General features: G+C 43.0%; 2 protein-coding genes across 5 annotated transcripts in view; both read left to right on the plus strand.

The window, feature by feature from the left end:
- GPBP1L1 (GC-rich promoter binding protein 1 like 1) overlaps positions 1–16,475 on the plus strand; it is a 70,542-nt gene extending 54,067 nt beyond the window's left edge. For all 4 annotated transcript variants that reach the window (XM_058717586.1, XM_058717584.1, XM_058717585.1 and 1 more), the window contains 7 exons: positions 1,654–1,726; positions 2,982–3,175; positions 11,413–11,553; positions 12,009–12,167; positions 13,471–13,595; positions 14,545–14,647; positions 15,570–16,475. In XM_058717586.1, coding sequence (XP_058573569.1) covers positions 1,654–1,726; positions 2,982–3,175; positions 11,413–11,553; positions 12,009–12,167; positions 13,471–13,595; positions 14,545–14,647; positions 15,570–15,722 — 948 coding nt within the window. In that variant the 3' untranslated portion in view covers positions 15,723–16,475. The remainder of the gene's footprint in view (positions 1–1,653; positions 1,727–2,981; positions 3,176–11,412; positions 11,554–12,008; positions 12,168–13,470; positions 13,596–14,544; positions 14,648–15,569) is intronic.
- A 156-nt stretch (positions 16,476–16,631) lies between these two features.
- On the plus strand, positions 16,632–22,463 carry CCDC17 (coiled-coil domain containing 17). Its single transcript, XM_058717575.1, is given in 14 exon segments — positions 16,632–18,732; positions 18,735–18,815; positions 18,919–19,141; positions 19,242–19,404; positions 19,631–19,714; positions 19,806–19,924; positions 20,191–20,328; positions 20,535–20,680; positions 20,793–20,890; positions 21,049–21,252; positions 21,398–21,608; positions 21,678–21,788; positions 22,038–22,126; positions 22,128–22,463. Coding segments are annotated over 14 exon segments (1,974 nt in total). The 5' UTR covers positions 16,632–18,516; the 3' UTR covers positions 22,219–22,463.
- Positions 22,464–22,858: the final 395 nt, after the last annotated feature.

Here is a 22,858-nt window from a genome sequence, read left to right on the forward strand (position 1 = left end):
GCTCAGTTGGTTGGGCATCCAACTTCGGCTCAAGTCATTATCTCACGGTTTGTGGGTTTGAGCCCCATATCAGGCTCTCTGCTTTCAGGGCAGAACCTGCTTCAGATCCTCTGTCCCCCTTTCTCTCTGCACCTTCCCCGTTCATGCTGTCTCTCAGTCTCTCTCAGAAATAAACATTAAAAAAACAACACAAGCCTGTTAAAACAGGAAAATACAGCTTTTATCTATGGGGACTCCCTTTACCTGTATTTTTCTATCCAGAGGAGTGTATTTACCTGTCCTTCATATTTTGTCACTAATTTGTCCATTTATATATTGAGTTAGTTATTCAGTATGTATCTGCGCTTATCCTATTGTTGTGGTTCTCAACCTTGATGGGTTGAAAATATATACCTGCTGGGGCTCCATCCCTGGAGATTCTGATTCAGAAGCTTTGTAGTGGATCTGGGCATCTTTCTGTTGTTTGTTTAATGTTCTGTGGGTAATTGTGCTGAAAAGCCATTTTCCTACTCTATTACCATATTGTAAAGTTTGGGCTTGAACACCAGTGTCATACTCAACCTTGTTAAGTCCAGTTTATTGCTCTTAACACTTTCCCATCCTTCCCCTCATCTCTTCCTCTATTCCTGTTACCTTCATTTCTCTCTTTATCTATGGATCTGTGGAATTGGTCTCCTAGTTGATGTTTAAACTTCTCAAATACATCCTTCAAGCTGCTTACCAGACTGTTAAAAACTTAATGATTATGGATTATGTTAACTCTGCCCGAGAGATGGATCTTCAATACCTACAGGATAAAATTTAGTCTCCCTAAAAACTAAACTGCAGTCTGGCTCTTGCCTACTTTGCAAGACATCTCTTTCACTACAGAAGGATCCCCTCCTTCCCTAGTACTAACCATTCTAAACTATTTGCAGATTTCTGAATATTCTATTCTTTTTCACGCTTTCCTGTCCAGATGTTCATTGAGCATTCTGTTCCTGGAATCACCCATTTTCCAACTTTGGACTTCATCTTTAAAGATTCCTTCTTAGTCCTTTAACCTCTAATGAAACCTTTTCTGATAGCACTTCTTTTTTCAAGCGGAATTGACCGTTCCTCTTCCCTAATAGGAATTTTTATCATAAACCCTGTAACCTTTTATTATGCTTGTCTACAAGTATATCTTTGTAGTGAGCACAGGGGCTCTTCTTAATTGTCTTTGTATTTCTAGCACTGTCCCTGGCACATTGTCTGGCTCTGCCCTAAAGCAGTCTTAGAAAAATCACGAATACTACACATTTCACTGTCCAGATTATCCTTAAATCTGAGAAAAGTGATCTACATTCTTGTTCATTCAGTTTTCTGTGCCTCCTTATTTGGCGTATATATTCCTATTGGCAGATGAAGACTTACATTTAATCTGTTCATTTTAAAAAAACAAATTTAATCCTCTTACATTAAGGGAAATGAAACCCAAGAGAGCCTAAGATTAATACAAGATCTGTTGATTTAGCATTTCAATATCTTCTGCTTACTTGATTCTGATTACAGCGTTAAATAAGTGCTGCTCATATATAATTATTTGATAGGTTCCATGGTGATGGCTACTTTGTAAAAAGTGCCAAAATAATTAGCTTTCTTTATCAACCATTAATATCCCTTTTTTCCTAGCCTTCTTTGAATCCAGAAGCTGGCAAACAGAATCAGCCATGCAGACCTATTGGGACCCCTTCTGGAGTGTGGGGTAGGTAGATTTTGCCATTTTAAAGGCACACAACTTTAAATTTTTCTTCGCATGGAGAAGAGCAAAAATTCTTTATCTCTTTTTTGTTCGTTTGTTTCTTTATCTCTTTTTTTCTCATCTCATCCATTTGCACATGGTAACTAACACCTATTATCTCTTACTCTGCCCGCCGAAAATACCATTGAACTGTAATGGTAGTGGAGTCCCAATACAGATAATTGAGAGCTTGTAGAGCCCTGAATTTGAAAGATTTTAAGCAAAGGGAGAATAACCTAAAGCTTATAAGTAGTAATGTTTAATTAACATTGCTAATTCATTTGTAACAATTCAATTGAATTTTATGTTGTTATAATTGTCTCCTAAATATTTGGCAGGCATATATAACAATATGTACTAAGCATTCTTTCATATTATTGGATACTCTTCTAAAATGTTCTTTGAAAGGCTGCATACTTCCACATCCTATAGAGTATTTTGTTCAGCCAGGTTACAGTTGTTTTTTTTTTTTATTTGGTGGGGGTGGTTAGGGGGCAGGTTTGGCAGTTAAATGTTGCTTATTGTAGAAGGCAAGGTGAAAACATATACATACACCTGTTTATGTGTACATGCTGGGAGTAACTAGCTTTATAAAAAATTAACATACAAATCAATGTATTTTATACCAAATGTGATCTGTAGTTTTGAAATTGTTGGCATTTACAAATGAGACTCCCCTAGTTCCTACATTAGACCTATTCAGTCAGTAGTTAGGCATCTTATTGGGAAGGCTTTAGCATACCTGAATACTGGTTTTGGATTTTGAGTTACGGAATTAAGGGTGCTTGTTGTACCATTTCCCCTTTGTTAATAGTGTAAAGCTTTGCTCCACTTTGATCAGAAGGTCCCATGGTAGCCTCCTTTTCCCAATTTCCACATCTCTCTCCATTCCCCTGCTGACAGGAACTGCCACCCTTGGATATGTTCTTGATGGCCTGAGTGATCACACCATACACTAGACATATTAAGCCCCTGAAGGACTACTAACATCTTTGGGCTTCCTGGTTGATTTATGAATTTAGCTTCATATGTTGCCTTTTTTCCTGTAGTTCTCAAGTATTGTCACTTTTGAGAATATCTGTTAAGTGCACACCAGGAAATGTTTGTCCCTCAGTCTGACCTGCCAGCTCTCTGTTGAAAGTGAGGACTTCATATAAACTGTGCTTCATGTTAACCATTGCTTGACATTCTTTTGTCTCTTCACTATTGTATTTCACAGAAAACCCACCTAGTGCCAAGCAACCTTCCAAAATGCTAGTCATCAAAAAAGTTTCCAAAGAAGATCCTTCTGCTGCCTTCTCTGCTGCATTCACCTCACCAGGATCTCACCATGCAAATGGGAACAAATCGTCAACCATGGTTCCAAGTGTCTATAAGAACCTGGTTCCTAAGCCTGCACCACCACCTTCCAAGGTATGATTTGGAATCCGTATAAGAACCTTATACAGCAGAAGTTTGGTAATAAATTAGGAAAAAAATTAGTATTTTTATTTTTTTCTGTTGAATCATTCGCCAGATACTCATTCAGTACCTAATATATATAGTACTGAATGAGTATCTGGTGAATGATTCAACAGAAAAAAAAAAAATAGATATAACTGTATAGATATCTATATAGATATATATAGATATCTATAGATATAGTTTACTCTGTCTCCAAACTCTCTACTGCTGCCAGCTGCTTTCTTAGTAGGCTTCTCATTCTCATGAGCTTCATCTCATAAACCTGTTTCTCTTAATTTGCTGTTTCCATTAATAGCATCAACATCCGTTTGATCACTCGGGTGATTGTCTAGATTGGCTGCTGCTTTCCTCCTCATTACTCATTCCCCTCTACCAAGCAGTTATAAAGTCCGTGTCAGTTACTCCCTCTGTGATGTCCTGTGCCCTTTTCATCTCCCATTTACTGTTGTAGTGTCCTCTTCTATTTCTTCATCTCCCTGTACAGTCATCTTGTACAGAACTGCCAGAATGATTATCATAAAACAATTTGAATATAACACATCCTTTCCTCAATCACTTTAGCGGTCCCAAACCATCTACAGAAGGGTTTGGTAAACTTTTCTGTGAAGAGCCAAATAGTAAATATTTTAGGCTTTGCTGGTCACTTATGACATATGGTCTCTGTTACCTTTTCTCCCTTCCCCTTGTGTTATTTGTTTGTTTTACAGTGCTTGAAAAATGTAAAATATTATTAGCTCATGGGCCATACAAAAACAGGCCTCTGACCCACGGGTTGTTGCTTGCCAACACTGATCTTATAATAACAGTGGCTAGACTCCTTGGCAGTGGCATGTATAATTCTTTATAGCCTAACTCTAATCCATCTTTTATATTTTACTATCGCTTCTTTCTTTTACCTGGGAAATTAGTTATCCTTCAAGTTCATGTTACCTGCTCTGTGAATCCTTTTCTATCACATACATCTAAAGATCTAATTCATCCTTTTATCTCTAATTGAGTAGTGCTCTTGTCTCTTATCATAAATTTATAACACTTTATTGGATCTCTTTATTATAATTTAAAATTTTTTTAGTGTTTTTTTTAAAATTTTTTTTAACGTTTGCTTATTTTTGAGAGACAGAGCATGAGTCGTGGAGGGGCACAGAGAGAATAAGATGCAGAATCCAAAGCAGGCTCCAGGCTCTGAGCTGACGGCACAGAGCCCGATGTGGGGCTCAAACCCACGAACTGTGAGATCATGACCTGAGCCAAGGTCGGACGCTTACTGGCTGAGCCACCCAGGTGCCCCCCCCCCCCAAATTTTTTTTAATGTTTATTTTTGAGAGAGAGAGAGAGAGAGAGGCAGACACAGAATTTGAAGCCGGCTCCAGGCTCTGAGCTGTTAGCACAGTACAGCAATAACTAGAATTTACTTTGTTATTGAGAGGAAAACCAGTGAGCATTTATTCATTTCCTCTGTGTGTAAGCACTGTGTTTGGTGGTTATGAACAGTACAGAGAAGTACAACATGGGTCATGATACTCCATGAGCTGAAAATCTGATTAACAAGATATAACAATATGAAAGGTCATGTGATATATGTGAAATGAAATAATAACATGCTAATAACAAATTCTAAACAGACTTGGAATAACTAAATTACTTAAACACTATTTAGGGGGCACCTGGGTGGCTCAGTTGGTTGGGCATCCGACTCCGGCTCAGGTCAGGATCTCACAGTTCGTGGGTTCGAGTCCTACATTGGGCTCTGTGCTGACAGCTCCGTGCCTGGAGCCTGTTTTGGATTCTGTGTCTCCCTCTCTCTCTGCCCCTCCCCTGTTCACTTTCTGTCTCTGTCTCAAGAATAAATAAACATTAAAAAAAATTTTTTTTTAAATAAACACTATTTAGTGTTCAGTTTAGAGGAGCAGCATCAGTTCAGATTATGACCATTGAGGAAAATGTTATTGAAAACTGTCTTTTGAACTGATCTTTGGAGAATGATTCACATTTGGATAGGCAGAAAAGAGTCTGGGGAGTACTGTACATGGTAAGAAGAGGTAAATGCAAGTTCTGAAACCAGAAAACACTAGGCATATTTGAGGGATAGTGGATGATCATTTTAATTACTCCTGGGAGCACTGGGGAAATATCCAGACTGGGGGTCCTTATCCTGGTGGTAATGAATGAGGCTTTCAGGGTAGATAAGATCTCTAAGGGAAAAGGATGGAAGAATAAAGAACAGGAAAATAAAACTTGGAGGAAATATTTAATATCTTATAAATATTAGGAAAATAACAATATAGTCCATAAGACTAAGAAATTATAATTCAGACATCAAAAAAATACTGTGCTGGGGCGCCTGGGTGGCGCAGTCGGTTAAGCGTCCGACTTCAGCCAGGTCACGATCTCACGGTCCGTGAGTTCGGGCCCCGCGTCAGGCTCTGGGCTGATGGCTCAGAGCCTGGAGCCTGTTTCCGATTCTGTGTCTCCCTCTCTCTCTGTCCCTCCCCCGTTCATGCTCTGTCTCTCTCTGTCCCAAAAATAAATAAACGTTGAAAAAAAAAAATTAAAAAAAAAAAAATACTGTGCTATCACAAAAATCTGGGTAGGTGAGTTTAGATAGCAACTGGGGTTGTCAACGCTTGTCAGTTGCTGCTGACCATTTGAGGAAAATAAATGAAAAATGGGTTTTGACCTTAGCAATTGGAAAGGTTTAGATGACCTTTGACTTTAGGTTTTATGAGAGTGGTGTAGGGACAAAACAAGATGTCAGGGGATCCTGGAATTACGTGGGTGGAAGTAGAGGCAGTGGCAACTTTTGAGACTTGACAGTAAAAGGAAATAGAATATATGTGGTGGTAAAGTTAAGTGAAAGGATGAAGAAATCTGTAGGAAGAAGCCCTTGGGAGCAACTTGGAATATACTTCAAAGAAGTCATTAAAGAATCATGGCTCAGGAAGAAATGAGTGGGAATAAAACTGATTGACAAGTTGAATTATCTTTGAAAGGGTATAAGATACTTGTTTCTCTGATGTAGAAGGGAAAGAATGTGAATTTAAGTCAAGGGAACAAGTACTATCAAAGAAATAATGTGGCATGAATATTAACAGCAGGGCCTTGGAGTAGATAGAGTTCACTTTGCACATTCTTTATGATATGACCGTGGTCAGGTTTTTTACTAAGTCTCAGTTTGATCATCTATAAAATGGGGTAATAGTACCCATCTTTTAAGGTTTTTGTGAGGAATAGATGAGAAGGTTTTATGAAGTACTTAAAGCTGACATATAGTAAGTGCTAATAAATTATAGCTATTATTATCAATATGCCATCACACTTTATGTTTGCTCCATTCCTTAAGAATTTATAAAGAATTTGGGGCGCCTGGGTGGCGCAGTCGGTTAAGCGTCCGACTTCAGCCAGGTCACGATCTCGCGGTCCGTGAGTTCGAGCCCCGCGTCAGGCTCTGGGCTGATGGCTCGGAGCCTGGAGCCTGTTTCTGATTCTGTGTCTCCCTCTCTCTCTGCCCCTCCCCCATTCATGCTCTGTCTCTCTCTGTCCCAAAAATAAATAAAAAATGTTGAAAAAAAAAAAATTAAAAAAAAAGAATTTATAAAGAATTTTTATGAGTATTATTTAATTTGAAATGAGTGCAAGTATTCTGTTAGACTCTAGAGAGTATAGAAATGAGTTAAGACAATGTCATGTCCTCAAACATCTAGGAACGGTTTTGAGGGTGAAGAAGTGGCAAGAACAAAAGTCAGGACACAGGGTTTAAGATTAGTTTAGCCCTGTTGTGTAGGACTATCCTAAGTGGAGGATAGAATGAAAATAGGAAAACTAAAGTAAGAGCTGTTACTGTCCTTGTAAAAGGTAATGAAGCCTGAACAGGGATGATGAAAGTGGACAGAAAAGGGAGGTGGTGAAGTCACACAGTGTGAAGCAAATTAGAGGCCGAAAACATGACACCACATGTTCTTCTCTGGGAAACTGGTGTAGCTCTGGAGCCGTTTCACTAGAGGTATAAAAGAGAGGAAGGTCAGATTTCAGGAGCAGTTAATGAGAATGGTTGTAGATATGTGAAAAGCAAGGTATTAGAGGGAGGAAGAGGTGAGATGACTGGAAAACGTGGATTTATCCATTCATTCATTTTCTCTAGACGTTGAGTATCTGTGTATTAAAACCTGTGTCACTAGAGGCACAAAGTAATCTTAGGGGTGCCTGGATGGCTCAGTCGGTTGAGCATCAGACTCTTGATTTTGGTTCAGGTCATGATCCCAGGGTTGTGGAATCAAGCTCCCTGTCGGGCTCCATGCTGAACATGTAGCCTGGTTGGGATTCTCTCTTTCTCCCTCTGCCTCTCTTCTCTGCTCCTGTACTCTCTCTCTAAAATAAAACAACAACAACAAACCCCAAAATAATCTTAAAGAATTTGCTGTCTAGTGGAGAGACAGATATAAAAAATAAATGTTCTCGGGGCACCTGGGTGGCTCAATCAGTTAAATGTCCAACTTTGGCTCAGGTCATGATTTTGTTGTTTGTGAGTTTGAGCCCCATGTTGGGCTCTGTGTTGACAGCTCAGAGCCTGGAGCCTGCTTCAGATTGTATGTCTCCCTCTCTCTCACTCTGAAAGAGAAATAAACATAAAAAAATAAATAAACAATAATAATAATAATAAATGTTCTTCTCAGAGTCTTTATAGATAAGGTCAGATTTGAACTGGGTTTTGAAGTAGAAAAGGAAAGAATTGCCATTTATTGATATCTTCCTATGTTCCAAGACCTTCATTAGGCCTTTTACATATATTCTATAACGTTTACTCCTCTAATCCTAGGATGTAGAAAATTCTGTAATATGAGATTACATAGCTGATAAAGTGATGGAGCCAGGGCTCTTAAACCAGGTTTGACCAACTTCAATCCAGAGCTGTTTCCACTGCTCCAAAATGTCTACCATCCTGAAGGATTAAAAAAGAGGAAGTTGAGAATTTGGATTTTAGAGTCAAACTTCATGCCGCTCTTTAGGGCTATGATTTTCAGCAAGTTACTTAATTTTGCTAAACTTGTTTCCTTAAAAATAAATTGGAGCGAATTATATCTGTCACATAATTGTGGTAAAAGAATGAAATTAAAGTTTTAAAAGTACTTGGAATATAATATTGACACGGCCTAAGTCAGTAAATAGTTTAAAAACAGTAGAAGTTTGGGACACACCTGAAGGGCTGGCTCAGCCCATGAAGCATGTGATTCTTGATCTCAGGATCATGAGTTTGAGCCCCACATTGGGCCTAGAGATTACTTTAAAAAAATAAAACAGCAGAAGTTTGTTAGGGAGCAAGTAGATGGGGCTTTTGAGGCAGAGGAACTATTGTTATCCAAAAAGAGAGGAAAGAAAGGGAAGGAAAGGAAGGAAGGCAAAACATGGCATGTTTGGGAAAAGACAAATGCTTAAGTATGGCTGATAGTTGGGAATTGATGGGGGGAAGGACTACTAAAGCCAGTCCAATCATGGAGGTCTTTATAAAAACTCAAGAGAGACAGCACACATGGGTGGCTCACTTGGTTAAGCATCTGACTTCAACTCAGGTTGTGATCTCGCAGCTTGTGAGTTCAAGCCCCAAATCTGGCTCTGTGCTGACAGCTCAGAGGCTGGAGCCTGCTTTTGGATTCTGTGTCTCCCTCTCTCTCTGCTCCTCCCCCACTCGCACGCTGTCTCTGTCTCTCTCTCTCAAACATAGATAAACATTTAAAAAAAAAAAAACCTCAGGAGAGAGGTTAAGTGTAGAGATACAGTTTTACATATTATCATATGGTCTCAACAATTTAAAGGATTAAACAGTTACAAATAACTGGTTAACTGAGAAGCATATTACAGCAGAACACTGAGGCTAGAGCCCTGGAGAATGCCTCCTGGATCCACTGAAAAGACGCAAGGGAATCCAGAAAGGAAAGAGGGGACAGGTTCTGAAAAGATGGGTAAGAGCAATCTCCAAAAACATATTTTTATTAAGAGTTGGCCTTGGAATATAATATGACAACAAGATTTTTGGTTATTTATTGAAAGAGCTAGTTAATTGATTGTTTAGGGAGAGAGTGCAAGCAGGGGAGGGAGAGGGGGACAGAGGATCTGAAGCAGGCTGTGCCACCCAGGTGCCCCAAAAGAACTATTTTATTGAAATGGGGATGGAGGTGAATGTTGCAAAGAATTGAAAAGTAATAATGAGCAAGTGTAAGACAGCAGATACTGACTTAATGCAGGAAAGCTTGTCAATAAAAGGATGGTAGTATAAAGGAAAATAAATGTGTTTGGTTTTTTTCACCTAGCTTCAGTAAGGTGGCTTAGCATGTTTGTAGATAAAATGGAAGAACTTATTAGAAGGAAGGGAGGAAATAACTGATAAATTCTGAATGGAAAGAGAATGAACTAGGTGTAGAATGGTAGAAAGGGAGTAGGAAGCTGTTAAACTTGAGGTGCAAAGGAGGGAATTGGGGAAAGTTTGATCTAGTGACTTCTGACTTCTGAGTCCAGTAGGAGAAGACAGGATCATTTGTGGTGGAGAGAGTTGGGAGTGCTTTGATTGGAGTTTAAAGGAAAGGGAGGACATTTTTTAAAAAACTGTGTTGAGGGGTACCTGGATGGCTCAGTTGGTTAAGCGTCTGACTCTTGATTTCGGTTCAGGTCATGATCTCATGGTTTGTGGGATCAAATCCAGCATCAGGCTCTGCACTGATGGTGTGGAGCCTACTTGGGATTCTCTCTCTGCCTCTCCCCTGCTCATGTATGTGTGCTTGGTCGGTCTCTCTCTCTCTCTCTCTCTCTCAAAATAAAAAAAAAAAGCCAACCATGGTTGATACGTGCTTCACTCTGATGCATGTCTACATATATAATTTCTCTACTAAAAGAATTATGGCCCAGGGCATAATGGGTTTTGTCCAGTGAGAAGCCAGCTATATAGCATAGTGTTTGAGTTACTGAAAATTAAGATTAAATTGGAATAAAGTTGGGCAGAGATGTAGGTATCCTGTTGCATGTAACATTGGTAAACTTTTCATACTACTGTGGCAGAAATGCAAGTGTTTGTGTGTCCTGAGGTGACAATGTTAAAAGAAAGACAAGGCATCTGGTAACCATCTACAACTCTGGAAGCCACTGAGGAACTATCATCTTTGATATTTAGCCTTATATAAGCAGCCATCTTTAGATTTTGATGAGCACAAGAAAAAAAATTAATCTCCATTCCAGTAGGGTCATTGTCTCTCTTATCTGCTTGCATGTTCTTTTTGGAGGCATTGCAAAAAAACAATACTACATACTATTTGAGTAACCTTGGACAAATTGTATAACTTTCTTAAAAGTCAATATAATAATTATACCTAATTAGAATAAGAATGTGAACAGTTTGATAAGCATCTGGTAGATACTCATTTACATTAATTCCTTTCCTAAAGCCTATAATATCCTGTTGAATACCAAGAAAGAAATTCTTTTCACTCAGATCCTTCCTTTGTCCTGACCGTCTCTCCGTTCTGACTGTTTCATTCTGGAAAAATGGACATTTTTCACTTACCCAGCCTCACTCCATTGATGTGCTTTGTCTTCCTGTCTCTTCAGACAGTGTGGTTGACTCAAAAAAAAAAATCTTCGAGCTTCACTATGCTGCCATCAAAATTGGAGCTAGGGCCAGCATGACAAAATAGGCCTAAGCCCCACAAGGCCAAGCAAAGAAAGGATCAAACCAGCATTGTCTAGCCATTTACATTGCCTGCTCTGGCCTCCTAGAACTAGCTTCCTGCCATAAGAGTTCCTTCTGGGAAACAAAACATTTTGGGGTCCAGTAAGTTTGGAAAATGCTGTATATTATATCTGCCTCTCCAATTCATATACAATTAAATGCTTTGAGAAATAGCACAGTGAAGAAACCTGTTGAACTTTATTCACTTCAGCTTCTCCCAGAGTTATTGAACCAGAGCTTTCTTTTTGAGAAATACCTATTAATATCCCATGACCCTTCTGGTTCCCATCTGCTTTTTTCTCCTTCAAGTGCCTAACATCAGAAAGAGGTTGCATGCCTCCCAAACATGTTAAGATGGGTAAGCTCTTGGAACTCGTGTTCTTACATAACATTTCACTGTTTGCTTTCTGATCTTCCAGGCTGAGCTTCTGTCTCCATACTTGTTTTGACTGATTTATTCTTTCTTCCTGTGTAGCCCAGTGCATGGAAAGCTAACAGAATGGAACACAAATCAGGATCCCTTTCCTCGAGCCGGGAGTCTGCTTTTACCAGTCCAATCTCTGTTACCAAACCAGTAGTACTGGCTGGTGGTGCAGTTTTAAGCTCTCCTAAAGAGGTGAGTGAGGATAAGGCCAAACAGCCTTTTCTAAAATTGCCATTTCTCATTTACTTACATATGCTAAGATACACGGTATGACATGTACAGCTCTAATTCCATTTCCTTTGTAGCTGTGCTTCTCTCAGAGTCATTTCTTGACCCCATTAGCGTCTAAAGATGGACAGTAGCTGAGTAGTTAGTAGTTGCTCTGTAGTAGACTATGTTAGACCGGCATCATTTCTCGAGACTATAAAAAAATGAAAGAGATGCTGTATAAACTATACAGTCTTAACTGCAAAAACCCTGCAAAGCTGAAGTCTGTTTATATGAAAAGGATAGTTTGTTTTTGATAAAAGACAGACTGGTAAATAGGCTGCCAGATTCTGGAAACCACTTCCATATAGAAGTGACCCAGAGAATTCCAGTTCTTGCTCTTTGCTGTCAGGAGCAACCTATTTGTGATATTTGCCCAGAGTCCCTCCAGCACTACTCCTCCAATTGAGATCAGCTCCTCTCGCCTGACCAAGCTGACCCGCCGAACTACCGACAGGAAGAGTGAGTTCCTGAAGACTCTGAAGGATGACCGGAATGGAGACTTTTCAGAGAACAGAGACTGTGACAAGCTGGAGGATGTAAGACCATAGGAATTTTCTGGGCAACATAGGGGTTTTCCCGTGTTGTATTTATGCTTTTTTAAAGTCTTGAATTGGTTAGTGCTATAAGAAGTTGGTAAACTTACAGAAGCTTTTATCAGTTAGGATTATATTTACTTGCAATATAAGAAAATCTGACAGGATACCTGGGTGGCTGAGTCAGTTAAGCATCTGACTTCGGCTCGGGTCATCATCTCATGGTTCGAGAGTCCAAGTCCCACTGCGGGCTCTCTGCTGTAAGCACAGAGCCCACTTTGGATCCCTCTGTTCCCCCCAACCTTAGAAATACATTTAAAAAAATTAGAAAATCTGACAAAACCGTAAAACCAAGAGGGTTTTGTTTTGTTTTGTTTTTGTTCTGTATCCTACAACAGGAGAGTTAGAGGTTGCAGTTTAAGAGGGTGAGCCTGGGGCACCTGGGTGGTACGGTTGGTTAAGTGTCCGACTTCAGCTCAGGTCATGATCTCACAGATTGTGAGTTCGAGCCCTACATCAGGCTCTGTGCTGACAGCTCTGATCCTGGAGCCTGCTTCAGATTCTATGTCTCCCTCTCTTTCTGCCTCTCTCCTGCTCGCGTTCTTTCTCTCAAAAATAAAATAAACATTTAAAAAAACTAAAAATAAAAAAATACGAGGGTGAGCTCCTTGGTATTATCAAGAAACTTGTAAGTTTTAGTCAACTTGGGCTTGGCTAGTTATGCACCTCTATACTACCCATCCATGTTCTGGCTAGAGAAAGGACAAAGAGCGAAAAACCTGAAAGAGGATGACTTCTCCCTTTTTTAAGTGCTTTCTTAAAAGCCCCATCCTGCAATTTGCATGTATACAACATTGGCCAACTGTCAGATAGCAACACCTAGCTGCAAGAACTCTAGGAAAGTGAACTTTTTTTTTTGTTTTTTGTTTTTTTTTTTTTTAACCCTGGGATAATGACCTGAGCCAAAATCAAGTGTCGGATGCTCTCAGTTGACTTGAGCCACCCAGGTACCCAAAAGTCAACTTTTTAAAGCTGAGCACAGTTCTTTAGACCAAATGATTGCATGGGTATTGCATAGGGATCTAATAGCTCTGCCACCATTGACATAACCTGAAGTTAAGATCCTGACTAGTTGGTAATACTTTGGAAATCTTAGTAAGGTGAGCAAGTCCTCATTATTAAATAGGAAGACTTTTGAACTGAAGTTGTTTTCTGGAAAGCACTTCCCTCAATCCTGACTCCTTAATTTTGTAGATTACTTTTCTTGCCACAAAGGATCATTAAACCAAGTGTGTCCTTATTTCAGTTGGAGGACAACAGCACACCAGAACCAAAGGAAAATGGAGAGGAAGGCTGTCATCAAAATGGTCTTAGTCTCCCTATAGAGGAGGAAGGGGAAGTCCTCTCACATTCTCTGGAAGCAGAGCACAGGTAAGGGAAGATCGGATCACAGTGGATGCTGTGTATGGCCTGCGAGAAACTTGAACATACTTAAGACGTTTCACATCTGGTCTGGCATACAGAGAGAAGTGTCCATTAGCACAATAACTTGTTCTCTCTGTATGCCCCTGCTTTGACCTATTGCCCGCTGGGCATTGCTTTACAGATTTGCCAGCTTTTTTTACACTTTCCTCTCCAAGGCTTTCGTGTAGTTTAGTTTCAGATTCAGTTTTTAACTCAGTGGAAAGGGGAACCGGTTTTCTGGGACTGTTGTGCTGACCCTTGGGCCCTCCTAACCCAAGTGAGCAGTTCCAAAAGGCCTTTAAAGGGCCTTGGGAGGCATGAGACCCCCATGGGTGGAGTGCATTCTTTTAATGAGGGCCTCGAACACAGAGCAGCCAGCTCTCTGGGCAGCTAACTAGATGGCAGATAGGGCCTGCCATGTTTGGCAGTCCCTTCCTGAAAGGAGGTTCCTGTCCAGAATAACTTTAGGAGTCAGCAAGATCACAAGAGTATGAAGGAGACCACAATGCCATGAAGTTGAAAGAAAACTTAGGTACATGTGGAACTGTACTAATCTGCTTACAAGAGACAAAAGTGAGATTTCTTCCTCTGTTTTGTCTATGGGATAGAGAGGGCCCTTGCATTTTGGCTCTTATGCAATCTTATTTTCTGCTCTACTATCTCTTCTCTATAGCCCTTGTGCTCTGGAAAGAGCAACTGTGGAGATCCCTCATTTAATTCAAGCACCTAAGTTGCCATAATTAAAGTTTACCCCGCTGGGGAGGAAAGAAAAATCCAAGTGGGTACCATTGCCCCTAGACAAGTAAGTTTTTTCCGAAAAGTTGTGGGCTTCCCACTTATGCTTAAAGGTGTCATGTTTTTTTGTTTTTTGTTTTGTTTTGTTTTGTTTTTGTTTTGCCTTACCTCCCTCTACAAGGTTATTGAAAGCAATGGGATGGCAAGAGTATCCTGAAAATGATGAGAATTGCCTCCCCCTCACAGAGGATGAGCTCAGAGAGTTCCACATGAAGACAGAGCAGGTATGTCATAAACCTTTCCTGGAGACCAGTTAATGACCAGGAGAGGAAGGAGTCAGAACAGTCCTTGTCCTTAGGGAGCCCCAGTTTAGTGTAAGAAAAGGACCTTGGAGAAGAAAATAGAAAGTAAGTTGTCATAGTAAAAATAAAGAGAAGTGTATCACTTCCTAGGCAATATGGATCTCCAGTAGGTGAATACAAAAACTAGGTCAGTAGTTTGCAGATTTCACAAGGTAGTATAGTCTTTCATCCTGGCAGCTCTAACTCCTTATCAGAACCACAAGACTGTGTCCAAAGCTAGGGTCCTCAGCCCTTGGTCTCTAGAGAAGCAGGCTCACCCTCCCCTGCCTTCAGCGTTATGGTTTCCCTCAGATACTCTGGCCAGAGCCAAGAAACAACATATTTGAATTCATTCAACAAATGTTTGGAGTCTTTGAGTGAAACACTGCCAGATCCTAGGGTTTATAGCAGTGAGCAAGATAAATGGAGTCTCTACAAACCTCATGGAGCCTAAATTCTGGTGGTATTTATATTTTATTTACATGTATTTGTATTTGTATTTATGGCATTTATGTTTAAAGCACAAATAACAGTATCAAGTCCTATAAAGAGAAATTACAGGCTGACAGAAAAATTTTGCTACTCAGAAGTATTCCCTCAGTCATTGTCATCATCTGAGAACTTGGAGAAATAGAGAATCTGAAACCCTACCTACTGAAATCAGAATCTGCATTTTAAAAAAATCATTAAATGATTGGTTTGCACATTAAACTTTGAAAAAGCACAGCTATATGAAATCTTTAATCTCTCAGAAGGGCGCCGTCCACATTCTGCCTAGAATTGAGTTGAGGCCTGGCCTTTTCCAGGTCCCGTTGCCAGTGTCATTTTTGATGGTTTTCTTTTTTCTTTCCCATGCTAACCATAGCTGAGAAGAAATGGCTTTGGGAAGAATGGCTTTTTGCAGAGCCGCAGTTCCAGCCTGTTCTCCCCGTGGAGAAGCACTTGTAAAGCAGAGTTTGAGGACTCAGACACGGAAACCAGTAGCAGTGAAACATCAGATGACGATGCCTGGAAGTAGGCATATAAATGTTCACAAATCTGACCCAGGAAACTCAGCTTGTGTGTTTAGAGAGTATACAAAAGAAATTGTTCTTTTCCTTTTCTTATGTTGTTGTTGAATACTTCATGCACAAGGGAAATAATCATATCCCAAAGAGAGAGCAATTGGCTTGTTTAGCTTTTGTTGTTGTTCTTCCCTGTTATCTGCTTAATAGAGAGAAGTTTGTGTGATGAGAAAAATTTTTTGAATACACACACACAGACACAGTATATATGGGGCGATGCACAGGTGGGAGCTGGCAGTGCAGAGAGGAGGAAACACCGGTCTGCAGCAACAGCTTCTACTACCAGCCCTTGGGGCACTCACCCCTGTGCTCAAGCAATCATTGTCAATGACAAAGTGACTATTGAAGTTATAATTGTATTAAATTAATGCTAATAATTTGGATATTTTATTTTATTTTTGGCTGCTCGGGTAACGATAGCCCTTAACCAAGCATACATGGTTTTCTTTTTCCTTCTTTTTTTTTTTTTTTTTTTTCCTTTTTGGGTACAGCTGTAAAATATTTGGATATAGGAAATGTGTTATTCTTGCAGCCTTGATATTCAGGGTGGATTGTAAAATATAAATTTTTGTGAGATTTCAAAGATTAAGATTATTTTGATAACATTATTTACAGATTTAAAAGATGTGGTTATCACAAGTCTGTTGAGGGGGAAAACTACTGCATAAAATAACTAACTTGGAATAAATATTTTGCATCAGTTTGGATTGTCTTGTGTAAGAAGTATATTTCCTTTAAAATTAGATGAGTGGATTCTTTGGGGAAATACTTTTAGAAGTCTGAGGGAAATCTGAATTCAGACACACCTGTTTATCCTTTTAGCAGATACTTTTCTGATGCAGAAGAATTTGTGCAATAAATTACCCATAATAAAATCAGAAACCCAAGTTTCCTTCCTGAAACTGATTTTCACTGCTTAAGTATTTACCAGTGTGCATATTTTAAGGAAGGTTTATGTCTCAGTTTCCTGCTAAATAAGAACATGGGAAAGGGTTTGAGCCAGTGCTGTCTGGGTGACCAGTGGAGGAGGTACATTTTTTCATTCAACGTACACTTCCCCAGCAAGGCTCTGGGGATGCAGGGAGTGCCCAGCCCAGTAGGAAAGAAAATAAAGTTACATTAAAAATGAAACCTTCGTCCAAAATTTGATGGACCAGGTAGAAGTTAAACCAAACATATTGATACTGGCACTCTTTGGCCATCCCTACAGTGGCTATAGAGGTCTAAGATCATACTCTAATAGGAGACCAGCAGCAGAGCAACAGGCCTCATTGCATGTTAGATGACTAACTTGTAGTGTCTTCAGAAGGGGTAGAGGCCTAGAGGCAGAAAGACTACCATGACATTTGTTGGATTCTAAAGGCTAGGAAGGCAGAGACCCTGTCTGCCACACTATTATATAGTCTCTCCTGCTAGTGTTACAAGTAGTCCAAGTGGAAATGTTGATTGAGCAATAAAAACTGTCATATTTCATTGAATATATCTATTTGAAGACATTCTTTTATGTAGTAATAAGAAAACTTGGCAGTTACTACATTGTCGATCCTGATTTCAGTGTTAAAATGTGGGAAAAACGTGCATATTAGAATCCGTGAATACTATAAATGAATTAAGTTGCAAAAGTATTAAACCAGACATGAGAAATTGGTTGAGATAGAAATATCGTACCTGTTTAGCCTTGGGCTTTGCTCCTAACTAGCTTTCACAGAACAGATTTCTAAAAATGTGCCCTTCTTCTCCTTGGACTTAAGCTGGACTGAGATCACATGCTTTGAAACACTTTGCAAGCTGTTGCTGGTCATATCTTGGCCTTACATGGGGAGGGGGTGTTGCTACCTTAAGTCTCTATCTTGTTTAGAAAAGGGAGTTTGGAAACATGGGGCTAAGTCAGAGCTCCTGCCTCTGATGGATGCAGATCTTTGGGGAGGTGGCAGAGAGATCTGACCCACAAGAAGGGCCTCCCTGGCCCCTGGCCAGCTCAAGTGAAAGCTTACCCTCATCTGATAAATTTATAATGTTCTCCCTGAACTTTCCATTCCTTGGCCTGTGTGGACTATCTTTCCTCTACAGCCAAACAAAACAAAACCCAAAAAACAGGAATCAGGGAATGGGTGTTAGGGAGAGACCGCTGGCCTTGGTGTGACTTGGTTATGCAAAAGCTGTGGTTTCTTCCAGAGAGGCACAGTGCAAAGAAGAGCTTTTCAGCCTACAGGAAAGACAGGTTTCCTGGAAGAAAACCCAGAAGGGACGATTGCTTCCATTCCCAGGTGTTCCCTAGAATGGAGAATGGGGCTAACTTGGGTAACATCAATTTGGGGGAAAACAAGAATGAACAAGATGACACCTCCCTGCTGGAGGCTATTCAGTGGCCAGCAATTGGGAGTGATGGGGCCCAGCCAGCCTAGGAGACGGCTGTTTGTTCCCCTTTATATAAGCAGAGAAACGGAGATATTAAAAGGGACTTGCCCATGCTCATGTAATTAGGTAGAGCAGTCCTTGTGACACTTTTTAGGGGCTCCTCCCAAAGGTGGCCTGCTTTTTCCCGCCCATGCTCCAGACCTGCCTAGACTTGTAGTTGTTTCCCAGGTTGCTAAATCTCCTCCCCAAACATAAACTTAACCTAAACTCAGTAAACCTGGCCTTTCCTCTCTGCCTCTGGCTTTCTGTTTCAAACTCCTCTCCCATTCCCCTGCCCTCTGCCCTGTCTTCTGCAGGTCTTGTCTGGTGTCAGGAAAGGGATCCCATTCCATGGCCTCCTACTCTGGGGAGCCAGGGCTCCTGTCCTGTGGGTCCTGTGACATGGTTTTCCGCTCCTGGGCCCTGCTGGCTACCCACACTCAGCGCTTCTGCATTGGCCATCTGACCCGAGAGGTAACACCTGGTGCACACCCCTCAACAGGCCGCCTCTGGCCAAACCGGGCGGGTATTCAGACAACTCTTTGAGGATTTCTCATCCCACACCCTGTCGCCAGGTTGTGCCACAAGGACACCAGGGCATCTCAGACCAAGAGGCCAGCAAATTGGCTCTGAAGAAGCTAACGGAGGAGGTACTCTTGGCTCAAAATTCAGCGTCCTCCCCAAGCCTACAGATCAGGCAGATTATAGGTCGGATTACTCCTAACAGAGATCGCGCGTTCCTGTTATCTCCAGGTGCAGCGGCTGTGGCTGTACCTACAGGAAATGCAACCCTGGATAACAGAGGTCCCCCGAAGATCAGAAGGGCTCCGAAGACGTTGTGAGGCGCTGACTCAGGGCCCCACCCCAGAAGCTGCTGGAAGCCCGGGAGAGAGGCTTTGGGCATTGCAAAAGACTCACGCAAAGCGGATGGTGGAGACGAAGGCACAGAGCCTTGCCCTGGAGCGACGCAACGAGGGTGAGGGGAAAGGAGAGGGGGACTAAGGGCCCGCTCCGCCCCTCGCCCTTCGGATTTGAGTTTGTTGGCCCCGTTGCGACCCAATCCCTTACCGCCTCAGAACTGAGCCAACGCCTCCAAGGTTTGGCCCAGACCCGGGGCGGAATATCACGCCTTATCGGCCTGGAGCGGGAGCTTCGAGAACTCAGGGCAGAAGGCCGGCGAACGCGGGGAGCTCTGGAAGTGCTAGGGGCGCACGTTCAGCAGCTACAGCCAGAGTCCGGGTGAGAGCCGGCTCGGGGAATTCGGTAGCTCAGCTGAGCTGGCTTGGGGGCGGGGCTGGGGCGGGGCTGGGGCGGGGCGGGACCCTCGGGAGGGCGGGACGCGCGAGGCTCCAGCCCCTAAGCCGCTGGAAAGCTGCGAGTGTTAGCTCGGGAAGGGGCGGGGCTTCCGGAGGCCTGGCGTCTGGATCTGTAATACCTTTTCCGCGCCGGTATCCCTCTGCTCCAGGACCGGGCTCAACCCCTTGCGACAGGCAGAATTCTGTTGTCCGGTACTACAGGCCAACCCAGGGACTCTGGCTGCCGAGATCGGGTGAGGTCCCGGGCCCGGGTACGGCATGGGCGAAGCGCTGATCAGCTCTGGAAAGACGCTGCTGCTTTTTTGTCCCCTACTCCCTCCCTAGGGCCCTGCGCGAGGCCTATGTTCGAGGCGGGGGCCGGGACCCCGGCGTTTTGGGCCAGATATGTCAGTTGCAAGTGGAGGCCTCAACACTGGAGCTGCAGCGGTTGCGGACTCGCAGGGGTGAACAGGAGGGGGCCGGGGGGCCGGCCAGGAGTGCCTCTCAGATGCGGTGGTCTTAATTGTGGGAGGAGGAAAAGGGCGGTTGAGGGAGGCATGAGGACCACCTGAGCAAAAACCCAGAAGTATAAAACCTGGGTGGTCTTTGTGGCAATGGCTAGAATGTTACAAGTCCAGCCTTGTCCAAAGAGACCTAAAGCTGGATAACTCAGAATCTCACCAGCTGGTCACCAGAGGTCAGAGGTGACAGGTCGGACTTTTCATCGCAGGAAGGAAGGCAGATGCCACACTGGGGGAGCTTCTAGTAGTGGAAGCTGAAAACCGGCGCCTGGAGGCAGAAATCCTGGCCTTGCAGATGCAGAGAGGCGCAGGCCCTGCGTCCTGGCTTCAGCGAGTACCCATCCCAGGTCACCTAGCTCAATCAGACCAAGCTCAGAAGAGGGGGTTAGAGGGACCATGTGTGGGGAATGAGGCTGGTGTTTATGTGCTGTCCGTCCTTGTTTACGTGCATCTCCAGGTGTCCATGCACCTAGGCTCCCGGGGGAGGGTTATCTCAGCGCTGTTACTTGCTGCGTCCTGCTTAGGGGTGCCCTACTCTTAATTCTGCTCCCAGGGCCTAGGAAGCTGCGACCTGCCGCGAATCCCAGCCCAAGTCTGAGAAGGAGGGAAGATCCCCCACGCCTCCCACCCCGGGTGGCTCCCCCACTGCCACCGATTCCACACCCCACAGGTGTCCTATTGAGTGGCACAGAAGAGGCTGTGAGGACCCAGGGGTTTGGTGGGGAGGGTGGCAGGCAGTTCTGTTTTGTGCAGTTGGGGAAGCACGGACACCTGGGAGGCTTTCCGGGGTCCACTCTTTCCCCATCCACAGCCGCAGCCTCCTGGAACCATGACCAGAAACCTAGGCCTGGATGCACACTTCCTCCTGCCCACTTCTGACGTTCTGGGCCCTGCACCCTACGACCCTGGGTGAGGCGGGCTTCCTCTTTTGACATCCTCTGTGACTTGGCCATCACTTTTAATTAAGGAGACCACTAGGACAAATGAGGGGTGGGGGGGGGGGGCAAGGTTAAGAGGAGCTGGGGTGTGTTTATGTGTAGGTGCCAGCTGAGACCTGTGTTCTTCAGGGCTGGTCTGGTCATTTTCTATGACTTCCTTCGGGGACTTGAGGCTTCTTGGATTTGGGTGCAACTACTGACCGGTTTGACCCGAGATGGACAGGATACAGGAGGGGTCACAGCATTGCCCCCAGCCCTTTGCTTGCCCCCACCTCCAGCTCCTGGGCCCATGGGCAACTGTGCCATCCTTGCCAGCAGGCAGCCTGTACCCAGGTCAGTATGTGGAGATTGGCTTTGGTGCCACATTTTGAGGCTTTTCCCTCATTCTGAGTTTTCTCATGTGTACATAGGGCCACTGGCTCTGAGGGCTATCCTAGGAAGGGAGAACAGTTCTGACACCTTGTTTTGGTTGTTCTAGACTGCCACCTTCACCATCAGTATCCTTGGTCTGTGAGCTACAGGCCTGGCAGGGGCTGGCATGGGCTACAGCACCACAGCCAAAGGCTTGGGCCTCACTGGTGTTATTTGACCAGGATCAAAGAGTGCTAAGTGGTCACTGGCGTATTCCACTTCGGGCCCTTCCTCTGGACCCCAGCCTTAGCCTTGGGCAGCTGAATGGGATTCCCCAGGTAAGTGTGGAGTAATGAGGACTGGGTCTACTCCAGGTACAGAGGCATTACTATTTCATCTCTCTCCAGGTAGGTCAGGCTGAGCTCTTTCTGCGACTGGTTAATGCAAGAGATGCAGGTGTCCAGACACTGGCAGAGATCAATCCAACAAGTGCCCAGGAATACCAGTACCCACCTCTGGTGAGGGCCCACCTGGAGCTAGGGGCACCACAGGTGTGATTGGTGTGTGGTTAATTGCCGATATTTGCTGACCACCATGTGCCAAGTTATCAAGTGCTGTGAATGAACTCATTTAACCCTCATACATCCTATTAGGTAGATCTAGGTAAATGGATAAGGAAATCAGAGAACAATGAGGTTAACTTGGTTTACACTGGGTAGTCAAGACAAACCTCTTGCTAAAGATACTTTCTTCTCCCTGTTCCACAGATGTCCAGTTCGCCTTCACTGGAAGCCAGCTCCCTTGCCCCAAAAGCTGGCTTTGTTGATCCCCCTCCTCTCACAGAAGAGCCCCTCAGCAGTCAAGGTTTGAGATGAGGGTTTGGGCCCTCATCACAGCTTTGACCTACCCCCTCTGGCTTTGAGTCTAGGAAAATATGGGCAGGAGTAGCTTAACATGCAGAGATCTAGGATTTGAAGTTGCCAGACCTGCAGTTTTACTACTACACCTTCTGAAGGTCTAGGAGCAAATAGCAGATAAAAGCTCCAACGGCTTTACCACCTTTCAAAAATACTTGTGTAAAACAGATGTGGCGATTAAGTGAATGTAAGGTTATTTGCAATACTGCCTGGCATCTAAATCCTTTCAAAGATGAGCAAGGGCACTCTTTAATTCATTAAAGGAACTTGAACTTATTCCCACATGTTTCTTGCTAAAGCCTATCTTGTTGCCACACTTATTCAAATCCAAGCTTCCTCAGGACATCCTCTGGGAAGCCATCCAGGCTCTAAAGGTCCCATAAACTAGGAGCTCCCATATCTTACACACTTACAGAGGGTCACTTGTGAAATCTGGCTGAAATTTGGTATTAGGCCTAAAACCCTCAGGACTTGGTACCTGCAATACGAAGGCATCTTCAGGAAGATCTGCAGCCATGAGTTACCATAACCAGCCCAGAAAAACTCCATTTTCTCTTGTATTTAGGGGACAAAATAATAAAGTGAAAAACTGCCTCTGACATTGGTTATTAAAATGGCAGTTTCTGACCTACAGTCTAGTGCAGCAAAGTAGCCCTGTGGGTGGTCAGAAT

This window comes from Neofelis nebulosa, chromosome 2 (assembly GCF_028018385.1).
Source record: "Neofelis nebulosa isolate mNeoNeb1 chromosome 2, mNeoNeb1.pri, whole genome shotgun sequence".
Classification (NCBI taxonomy): Eukaryota; Metazoa; Chordata; class Mammalia; order Carnivora; family Felidae; genus Neofelis; species Neofelis nebulosa.